The 10718-nt window shown below is 63.4% G+C and overlaps 2 protein-coding genes across 2 annotated transcripts; one reads left to right on the top strand and one right to left on the bottom strand.

The window, feature by feature from the left end:
• Nucleotides 1-5347: 5347 nt before the first annotated feature.
• On the top strand, nt 5348-6643 carry LOC119973768 (caldesmon-like). Its single transcript, XM_038812192.1, has one exon. It carries the CDS (start codon nt 5348-5350, stop codon nt 6641-6643), a length of 1296 nt encoding a protein of 431 aa, XP_038668120.1.
• A 686-nt stretch (nt 6644-7329) lies between these two features.
• rbm15b (RNA binding motif protein 15B) lies at nt 7330-10452 on the bottom strand. The gene is given in 2 exon segments (XM_038810821.1): nt 7330-9548; nt 9551-10452. Coding segments are annotated over 2 exon segments (2547 nt in total). The 5' UTR covers nt 10152-10452; the 3' UTR covers nt 7330-7602.
• Between the last annotated feature and the right edge of the window lie 266 nt (nt 10453-10718).

Here is a 10718-nt window from a genome sequence, read left to right on the forward strand (position 1 = left end):
GAGAAGCGGGAAGAAGAGAAGTCGCAGGCCAGAAAAGCTCAATGATGAGAGCACATGTGGCAGAAACATAGGTGCATGGGAGCGTGCGGGACGGAAAAGCAAAAGACAGACGGAAGAGGGAGCGCTGGATGGAAAAGCGGAAGAGCGCGCGCGAGATGGAGAAGCAGGAGCCAGAGAGCACGTGAGGTGGAAAGCAAAGGAAGTGCTCTTGCGAGATGGAAAGCGCGAGGCGGAATAGCGCAAGGGAGGCATGAGACAGCAAAGCACAACCAAGGGAGCGCAGGTGACGGAAAAGCGCTAGTGAAGCGCGCGGGGCGGAAAGTACAAGGAAACGCGCAGCTGAAAAGTGGTGGTAGGGCACAAGACGGAAAAGCGGGAGGACGTGAGGCAGAGAAACGGGAGGAAGAGCACACAAGACAGGAAAGTGCTAGGGAGCGCACACGACATGGAAATGCATGAGGGACGTGTGAGCTGGAAAATGCAAGGAAGGCAGCTTGCGACATAAAACATGAGGAAAGGAGCGCGGGGTGGAAAACAGAAGTGGGCGTGAGAAATGGAAAGCGCGAAGAAAGGAGCGGCGAGATGGAAAGCACAAGTGCTCGTGCAAGTTGGAAAGCATAAGGAAAAGAGTGTGAGGCAGATAAGCAGGGGGGGTGTAGGATGCAAGATGGAAAAACGAGAGGCATAGAGGGCACTAGACGGAAAAGCAAGAGTTAGAGGAAACGTGTGCCGGGCGGACAAGCGGGCGACAGGGCGCGAGGGGGGCGACAGGGCGCGAGGGGGGCGCGACAGGGCGCGAGGGGGGCGCGAGGGGAGGGCGACAGGGCGCGAGGGGGGGCGACAGGGCGCGAGGGGGGGCGACAGGGCGCGAGGGGGGGCGACAGGGCGGGAGGGCGGGGCGACAGGGCGGGAGGGGGGGGGCGACAGGGCGCGAGGGGGGGGCGACAGGGCGCGGGGGGGGGGCGACAGGGCGCGAGGGGGGGGCGACAGGGCGCGGCCAGGCGGGCGCCGGGGCGCCAGGCGGACGAGCGGGCGCCGGGGCGCCAGGCGGACGAGCGGGCGCCGGGGCGCCAGGCGGACGCCGGGGCGCCAGGCGGACGCCGGGGCGCCAGGCGGACGAGCGGGCGCCGGGGCGCCAGGCGGACCAGCGGGCGCCGGGGCGCCAGGCGGACCAGCGGGCGCCGGGGCGCCAGGCGGACCAGCGGGCGCCGGGGCGCCAGGCGGACGCCGGGGCGCCAGGCGGACGAGCGGGCGCCAGGCGGACCAGCGGGCGCCGGGGCGCCAGGCGGACCAGCGGGCGCCGGGGCGCCAGGCGGACCAGCGGGCGCCGGGGCGCCAGGCGGACCAGCGGGCGCCGGGGCGCCAGGCGGACCAGCGGGCGCCGGGGCGCCAGGTGGACCAGCGGGCGCCGGGGCGCCAGGCGGACCAGCGGGCGCCGGGGCGCCAGGCGGACCAGCGGGCGCCGGGGCGCCAGGCGGACCAGCGGGCGCCGGGGCGCCAGGCGGACCAGCGGGCGCCGGGGCGCCAGGCGCACCAGCGGGCGCCGGGGCGCCAGGCGGACCAGCGGGCGCCGGGGCGCCAGGCGGACCAGCGGGCGCCGGGGCGCCAGGCGGACCAGCGGGCGCCGGGGCGCCAGGCGGACCAGCGGGCGCCGGGGCGCCAGGCGGACCAGCGGGCGCCGGGGCGCCAGGCGGACCAGCGGGCGCCGGGGCGCCAGGCGGACCAGCGGGCGCCGGGGCGCCAGGCGGACCAGCGGGCGCCGGGGCGCCAGGCGGACCAGCGGGCGCCGGGGCGCCAGGCGGACCAGCGGGCGACGGGGCGCCAGGCGGACCAGCGGGCGACGGGGCGCCAGGCGGACCAGCGGGCGACGGGGCGCCAGGCGGACCAGCGGGCGACGGGGCGCCAGGCGGACCAGCGGGCGACGGGGCGCCAGGCGGACCAGCGGGCGACGGGGCGCCAGGCGGACCAGCGGGCGACGGGGCGCCAGGCGGACCAGCGGGCGACGGGGCGCGAGGCGGAACAGCGGGCGACGGGGCGCGAGGCGGACCAGCGGGCGACGGGGCGCGAGGCGGACCAGCGGGCGACGGGGCGCGAGGCGGACCAGCGGGCGACGGGGCGCGAGGCGGACCAGCGGGCGACGGGGCGCGAGGCGGACCAGCGGGCGACGGGGCGCGAGGCGGACCAGCGGGCGACGGGGCGCGAGGCGGACCAGCGGGCGACGGGGCGCGAGGCGGACAAGCGGGCGACGGGGCGCGAGGCGGACAAGCGGGCGACGGGGCGCGAGGCGGACAAGCGGGCGACGGGGCGCGAGGCGGACAAGCGGGCGACGGGGCACGAGGCGGACAAGCGGGCGACGGGGCGCGAGGCGGACAAGCGGGCGACGGGGCGCGAGGCGGACAAGCGGGCGACGGGGCGCGAGGCGGACAAGCGGGCGACGGGGCGCGAGGCGGACAAGCGGGCGACGGGGCGCGAGGCGGACAAGCGGGCGACGGGGCGCGAGGCGGACAAGCGGGCGACGGGGCGCGAGGCGGACAAGCGGGCGACGGGGCGCCAGGCGGACAAGCGGGCGACGGGGCGCCAGGCGGATAAGCGGGCGCCAGGCGGACAAGCGGGCGACGGGGCGCCAGGCGGACAAGCGGGCGACGGGGCGCCAGGCGGACAAGCGGGCGACGGGGCGCCAGGCGGACAAGCGGGCGACGGGGCGCCAGGCGGACAAGCGGGCGACGGGGCGCCAGGCGGACAAGCGGGCGACGGGGCGCCAGGCGGACAAGCGGGCGACGGGGCGCCAGGCGGACAAGCGGGCGACGGGGCGCCAGGCGGACAAGCGGGCGACAGGCGGACAAGCGGGCGACGGGGCGCGAGGCGGACAAGCGGGCGACGGGGCGCGAGGCGGACAAGCGGGCGATGGGGCGCGAGGCGGACAAGCGGGCGATGGGGCGCGAGGCGGACAAGCGGGCGATGGGGCGCGAGGCGGACAAGCGGGCGATGGGGCGCGAGGCGGACAAGCGGGCGATCGGGCGCAAGACAGAAAAGTGAAATGCAAGGGAAAGAAAGAGACCACGCGAGACGGTAAAGCAGGAGGGAGTGCGAGAGACGGAATAGGGGAAGAGAGCGCGCAAGGAGGAAAAGGGGGTGGAAGTGAGCACGCGAGACATAAAAGCTGGAGGAAGAGAGGACTCGTGCGGCAAAGCAGGAGTAAGAAAGGGCGCGAGACGGCAAAGCGGGAGGAAGAGACCAAGAGAGAGGAAGAGGGAGCAGAAGACGGTAAAGCGGGAGTAAGAGAGCACACGAGAAGGAAATGCGGGAGGAAGGGGGCAGCGAGACGGAAAAGCGGATCAGGAGTGTGAGACACGGAATAGCAGGAGGAAATGAGCGCGCGAGACGTAAAAGAGGGAGGAGGGGGCACGAGACGGCAAAGCGAAAGATAGCGCGCGAGAAGGAAAGGCGGAAGGGAGCGGCGAGACGGCAAAGCGGGAGGAACGGAGTGCTCAAGACAGAAAAGGAGGAACGGAGCGCGCGAGACAGAAAAGCAGGAGGAAGTGAGTGCGCGAGGCGGCAAAGCAGGAGGAAGAGGGCGCGCGAGACGTCAAAGGGAGGGAGCACGTGAAACATAAAGCAGGAGGGAGTGCACGAGAGGGCAAAGTGGGCAGAGTGCGCTCGAGACGGCAAAGCAGGAGAGAGCGCGCGAGATGGCAAAGCAGGAGGGAGCACGAGACGGCAAAAGGGAAGAGACTGCACGAGACAGAATGGCAGGAGGGAGCGCGAGACGGAATAGCCGGAGGAAGGGAACGCGAGAGACGGAATAGCGGGAGGGAGCGCGAGAGACGGAATAGCGGGAGCAAGGGTGCGCGAGAGACGGAATAGCGGGAGCAAGGGTGCGCGAGAGACGGAATAGAGAGAGGAAGGGATCGCGAGAGACGGAATAGAGAGAGGAAGGGATCGCGAGAGACGGAATAGCGAGAGGAAGGGATCGCGAGAAACGGAATAGCGAGAGGAAGGGATCGCGAGACACGGAATAGCGAGAGGAAGGGATCGCGAGAGACGGAATAGCGGGAGGAAGGGATCGCGAGAGACGGAATAGCGGGAGGAAAGGAGCGCGAGGGACGGAATAGCGAGAGGAAGGGATCGCGAGAGACGGAATGGAGGGAGGAAGGGAGCGCGAGAGACGGAATAGCGGGAGGGAGCGCGAGAGACGGAATAGCGGGAGGGAGCGCGAGAGACGGAATAGCGGGAGGGAGCGCGAGAGACGGAATAGCGGGAGGGAGCGCGAGAGACGGAATAGCGGGAGGAAGGGATCGCGAGACACGGAATAGCGGGAGGAAGGGAGCGCGAGACACGGAATAGCGAGAGGAAGGGATCGCGAGAGACGGAATAGCGGGAGGAAGGGAGCGCGAGAGACAGAATAGCGGGAAGGGAGCGCAAGAGACGGAATAGCGGGAGGGAGCGCGAGAGACGGAATAGCGGGAGGGAGCGCGAGAGACGGAATAGCGGGAGGGAGCGCGAGAGACGGAATAGCGGGAGATGGGAGGTAGTGAGCGCGCAAGACTGCAAAGAGGGAGGGAGAGACCACGCGGGACAGCAAAGAGTGAGGGAGAGATCGTGCGAGATGGCAAAGAGGGAGGGAGAGATCGTGCGAGATGGCAAAGAGGGAGGGAGAGAGCGCGTGAAACGTCAAAGCAGGAGGGAGAGCGTGAGACGCAAAAGTGGAAGAGAGGTCACAGGGCGGCAAAGCCCGATGAAGAGAGCACGCCTCACAGCAACATGCGAGAAGGGGGGGGGGGGGCCGCGAGATGGAAAAGCGGGAGCGCGCGAGACGGCAAAGCGGGAGGGAGAGCGCGTGAGACGGCAAAGCGGGAGGGAGAGCGCGCGAGACGGCAAAGCGGGAGGGAGAGAGCGCGTGTGACGGCAGAGCGGGAAGAACGGAGCGCTCGAGACAGAAAAGCAGATGAAGAGATCGCGCGTCACAACAACATGGGAGATGGAAAAACGTGAGAAAGGAAGAGCGAGAGACGGAAAACGGAAGAGAGCGAGCGAAGCGGAATCGCGGGAGGAAGAGAGCGAGGCGGAATTGTGGGAGAAAGAGCAAGCGAGGCGGAATCGCGGGAGGAAGAGAGCGAGCGAGGCGGAATCGCGGGAGGAAGAGAGCGAGCGAGGCGGAATCGAATTGAGCACGTCCGGGAATAAAACGCAATAATTATGACGTTGAAAAGGAGGGGTGTGCGACGGGGCAAAGCGGAGGCAGCGCGCGAGGCGGCAAAGAGTGAGGGAGAGATCGTGCTAGACGTCAAAGAGTGAGGGAGAGCGTGAGACGTAAAAGTGGATGAGAGGTCACAGGGCGGCAATTCCGATGAAGAGAGCGCGCCTCACAGCAACATGCGAGAAAGGGGGGCGAGATGGAAAACGTGAGAAAGGAAGAGTGAGACACGGAAAACAGAAGAGAGCGAGCGAGGCGGAATCGCGGGAGGAAGAGAGCGAGCGAGGCGGAATCGCGGGAGGAAGAGAGCGAGCGAGGCGGAATCGCGGGAGGAAGAGAGCGAGCGAGGCGGAATCGCGGGAGGAAGAGAGCGAGCGAGGCGGAATCGAATTGAGCAAGGTCAGCGCGGAGGAAGCGTGCGACGGGGCAAAGCGGAGGAAGTGTGCGACGGGGCAAAGCGGAGGAAGTGTGCGACGGGGCAAGGCGGCGGAAGTGTGCGACGGGGTAAAGCGGAGGAAGCGTGCGACGGGGCAAAGCGGAGGAAGCGTGCGACGGGGCAAAGCGGAGGAAGCGTGCGACGGGGCAAAGCGGAGGAAGCGTGCGACGGGGCAAAGCGGAGGAAGCGTGCGACGGGGCAAAGCGGAGGAAGCGTGCGAAGGGGCAAAGCGGAGGAAGCGTGCGACGGGGCAAAGCGGAGGAAGCGTGCGACGGGGCAAAGCGGAGGAAGTGTGCGACGGGGCAAAGCGGAGGAAGCGTGCGACGGGGCAAAGCGGAGGAAGCGTGCGACGGGGCAAAGCGGAGGAAGTGTGCGAAGGAAGCGTGCGACGGGGCAAAGCGGAGGAAGCGTGCGGCGGGGCAAAGCGGAGGAAGCGTGCGACGGGGCAAGGCGGCGGAAGTGTGCGACGGGGCAAGGCGGCGGAAGTGTGCGACGGGGCAAAGCGGAGGAAGCGTGCGACGGGGCAAAGCGGAGGAAGCGTGCGGCGGGGCAAAGCGGAGGAAGTGTGCGGCGGGGCAAAGCGGAGGAAGTGTGCGACGGGGCAAAGCGGAGGAAGTGTGCGACGGGGCAAAGCGGAGGAAGTGTGTGACGGGGCAAAGCGGAGGAAGTGTGCGACGGGGCAAAGCGGAGGAAGTGTGCGACGGGGCAAAGCGGAGGAAGCGTGTGGCGGGGCAAAACGGAGGAAGTGTGCGACGGGGCAAAGCGGAGGAAGTGTGCGACGGGGCAAAGCGGAGGAAGTGTGCGACGGGGCAAAGCGGAGGAAGTGTGCGGCGGGGCAAAGCGGAGGAAGTGTGCGACGGGGCAAAGCGGAGGAAGTGTGCGACGGGGCAAAGCGGAGGAAGTGTGCGACGGGGCAAAGCGGAGGAAGTGTGCGACGGGGCAAAGCGGAGGAAGTGTGCGACAAAACAAAGGAAGTTGTGACATGGCAAAGTGGAGTAAATTGCGACACGTAAAAAGCAAGAGGAAGAGTATGACACAGAAAGGCAGCAGGAAGGGGGCGGGAGAGAATACAATGCAGAGAAAAAGGGAAACAACTAGAAAAGTGGGGTTAAAGAATTGTTTGCCAGGGAGAAATACGCAATAGTGATGGAAAGACATGTGCACAAGGGAGGGACACACAAGTAAACATGATGGTGAGTGCAGATGCAAACATAGACAGAGAAGATAGAGAAAATTAAACATTGGTGGAGGAACTACAGAGAGTAGAAATAACAGGACAGGTGCAGCAACCCCATGTGGGAAAGAAGGGCAGAGGTGGCAATTTATAATGCACAACAGGCAAAAACAAAAACAGAGGCTTAAACACATAGGAACGTGCAACGGGTGAAGAGACCTGGAGAGTTTCTGAGGCATACCACAGAGTTCAGATTAAGATCAGAGAAGGTAGTACAAGTCCAATTCTAGGAAAACTGAACAACCTGAAGTCTGTCTGCCTAATATGCATGTCCTTACAGAATCATCTACCTCAGTTGCTAATCACAAATTTCAGGCTGATCGATAGACCAAACCTGCGTTTTTATATTGTCCAGTGCCCATTATGATACACCAATGGCGCTCAGAGCACTGGAGTAATAAAGATCATTCTCATTGTACACTTTAAACTGTTGGAAACGTGAAAGAAGTCAAGGAGAGAACAGAATTAAAAATACAACGTTAGACGCAGCTTTACTGACAATTCAGAACTTTCTTCATACAACCAATATTTTTTTAAAAAACCAAACAAATTAAAGGTCAAAGTTCAGCATTGGCCTAAAATTCCACTTGGAAGGAATAAAAGGACTATTATGGTAAAAACAGTACAGAATTAGACGACTAAAAGTTCTGGTGCAGACACATTTGTTTGGTTTAGCAATTATTGTCCCAAAGTCATTTGAACTGAATGACAGTCCCAACAAGAATTACACTTTATCTCTCAGACAGAGTCCCGTACTATTACCACAATCAAATGTTCTTCATCTACTTTCCCCAATGTCCTCATGGCTGTCTGCAGGAATTGCTGGGAAAAGCTACAGGGCGGGAAGGCATAAAGCATGCCTGCGTTGTCCTTGTCCTTCACTCCCCTGATGGGCAAACTGATCACCCCCGCCGCCTGCTTCTGCTTCAGATAAGACACCAAATTGCGCAGCAGGCGCTGCTGGAGGCCAGGCTCGACAGCAACAGCCCCATCGCCGCCCTCAGCCCCCTGGGGAGCCTGCACAGCAAGCAGCACCACGTAGCCATCAGGGCTGCCCTGCTTGATGCGGCGGGTCACCTCGTCCAACTTGGGCTGGTCAAGACGGAGACGTTGTGCGATCTTCAGCTGAGTCACTCGGGCGCCCGTCGCAGAATCCTTGAGGAGGGAATGGGTGATGGCAGAGTCGCCCTCTAGTGTGAACATATTTGTTGGAAAGCAGCTGTTTTTGAGTACAAGGACACCGTTCCAAGCCAGTGTCAGTGCCTGGGCAAACTCCAATAAATTGGCTGGCTTCTTGATCTCAGGTTTTGGAGTTTCAACACTTGCTTTAGCCTCGTACTCAATGTCATTAGTTCTGTGATTACGCTCATTGTCTTTCTTTTTTAGCTGCACTGAGTCATGAGCGTCTGACAGAACCTTATCCTCAACAGGTGGACGCCGGTCCTCTGGTTGGACAGCAGTGATCTGCTCCTTGTCAGCCATACCATCTGCCGCACGAGCATCTCGGTTCCTTTTGTCCGGGCTTGGTTCCAAAGAACCCCGAGGCTTGGCTCTTGCCCGCTCCTCGTAGGGAGAGTGCACAGGTCGGACACGCTCATTCGAAAGACTCCGGCGCTTCCGCCGCTCCTCCCACGGCTTGACGGCGACAATGCCACGGTCATTCTCCCGCTCATTTGGCCAGCGATCCCGGTTGCGAATGGAGACACTGTAGCCGTCAGCATTGTTTCGACGCTCCAGATTTTTGGCCGGACTGCTCCAATCACCATCCAAGTAGCTCCTCTCTCGTTCATGATAAAGGGGCAGAGGCGGGGTTCGCTCACGTGCCCGGGCTTCCCGCTCCAGGCTACGGTGCCGGCCAAACCCATCTGCCAGCAGCTCAAAGGGTACCGGAAGCGGCGTCGGTGGATAAGGCTGTTGGTAGCGTGTATCCTCCACCTTGGCAAAGTCAACTCTCAGCCGTCGGTCAGGCCCTCCAAGGGGAAAACCACGCATCTGGGCACAGGCAGCCTGCGCAGCATCTAAACTTTCGTACTGTATATAAGCAAAGCTGTCGCCTTTCACATAGTCAATAGTGCGAATACTGCCAAACCGGTCAAATTCCCGGGCGAGAGCAGCCAGTGAAGTCAAAGGCCCCAGACCACCCACCCACAATCGAGTCGTTGGGTTGGCTTTGCCATATCCAATTTTAACATGGTTCCTGCCGATCACCCGGCCTGACATTGCCACCTTGGCTCGGTGTGCCATGTCTAAATTCTGAAATTTTAAGAACCCATAGGCACCTCCTTGTCCTCTGGCCGGGCGTTTGATGACCACCTCCTCGATAATGCCATACTTCTCAAAAGCACGTCTCAAATCGCTCTCTGAAATGTTGTGGTCCAAGTTGCCAATGAACAAATTCCTCGTAGCTCGCTTGTCATCCTCGGGCATCAAATCGTCTTCCTGTACAGGGTAGCTGTAAGCACGCCCACGCTCATCATACAGTCCATAATAATCTAATGATCGCTCCCGCTCCCTCGTCAGAGGTACAGCCTCAATGGGATAATTAGCGTGTCTCGTCCTCTGCTCTCGGAGGGCACAAGCCCCTGGTGATAAAGAGCGCTGCCGATACTGGTATCCAGTGTGGATAGGCACGTAGTTGATGTCTGGCGGAGTGCAGCTCCTCCTCTTGGGGTAGACTGGCTCGATTTCAGGGGTCGGTCGTAGAGCACAAGCCGACCCTTGGCATGCCTCGCCTCCTTGGCATCCTCATGGTGACGGAAATGCACATAGGCCAGCCGGCCACCCTCGGGGGTGTGCGTGGCACTGACGCTCACCTCCCCAAACTTCTTGAACTCATGGAAGAGGCCGTCCTCCACTGCCTCGTCGGTCAGCTGCGAGCCCAGGTTGCTGACCACCAGGGTCTTGTACTCTAGGCCAGCTGGCCTGCTGTTGTCACCTTTGTTTTTCTGGTTGGAGCTGGTTCTGGCAGACGGTAGCCTGGCAGCCTCATGGTGGTGATGGTGGTCCCCCCTCTCTTCCCTGCGGCTATTACTGTTGGATTTCTCCCCCCCTCCCCCCGACCTGTCCCGGCTCCTGCTCCTACTACGGCCCGGGTGCTTAGTGTTGAGGCCGGCCTTGTGATAGTTGCCGCCTCCCCCTGCCCCTCCTCGCCCCGAGTCTCCCTCCTCCCGGCTGGCCCTGCTCTCCCGGTCCCTGTCTCGTTCCCGAGGTCTCTTAGCCGCCCTACCCCCGGGCCCACCGCCTTGGGCCGAGCCGGGACTCGAGTCGCGCTCGCTCTGACGCTTCATCGCGGGCCTGCCGCCTCTCTCCCCCTCCCGGCTTCTCCTCAGGCCCAGGCCACGCTAGGCCGCCAGCCCCCCTCCTCCCTGCGTCTGGAAACCAGGGCCCGGCTGCTCCACCAGCTAAACCCCAATCCCCGCCCCGGGAGAAGGAGGACCTGCCGGCCCCGGCACAAAGGCGCCGCCACAACCGTCGCTCAGGCTCCGAGTTCCCAGCTCGCCATATGTCAGAAGGTTCCCCTCCTCTCTCACCGCCGAAAGAATGCGCGCCGCTTCCCCTCCCCCACCCTGGGCTCTACCTCACCCTCACTCGACGCTCTGACTTCACCGCTTCCTGTGTTCTTTACGCCGGTGACGTTCCGGGCGCACAGCTTCTGGTGACGTCACCGCTCCCCATGCCCCTTGAGTATCGACAACATTGCGACGTCACCCTGTCGTTCAGATGCTTGGAAATGATGGAAGGGGAGGGGGGTGGGTAGGGGGAGGGGATAATGAGGGATGGGGAGGGGTTGGGGGGGAGGGCGTAGGGGGGTGGGGAGAGGTGGGGGATGAGGGTTGAGGGAGGGAGGGGGGGTG

This window comes from Scyliorhinus canicula, chromosome 11, assembly GCF_902713615.1.
Source record: "Scyliorhinus canicula chromosome 11, sScyCan1.1, whole genome shotgun sequence".
NCBI classification, from domain to species: Eukaryota; Metazoa; Chordata; class Chondrichthyes; order Carcharhiniformes; family Scyliorhinidae; genus Scyliorhinus; species Scyliorhinus canicula.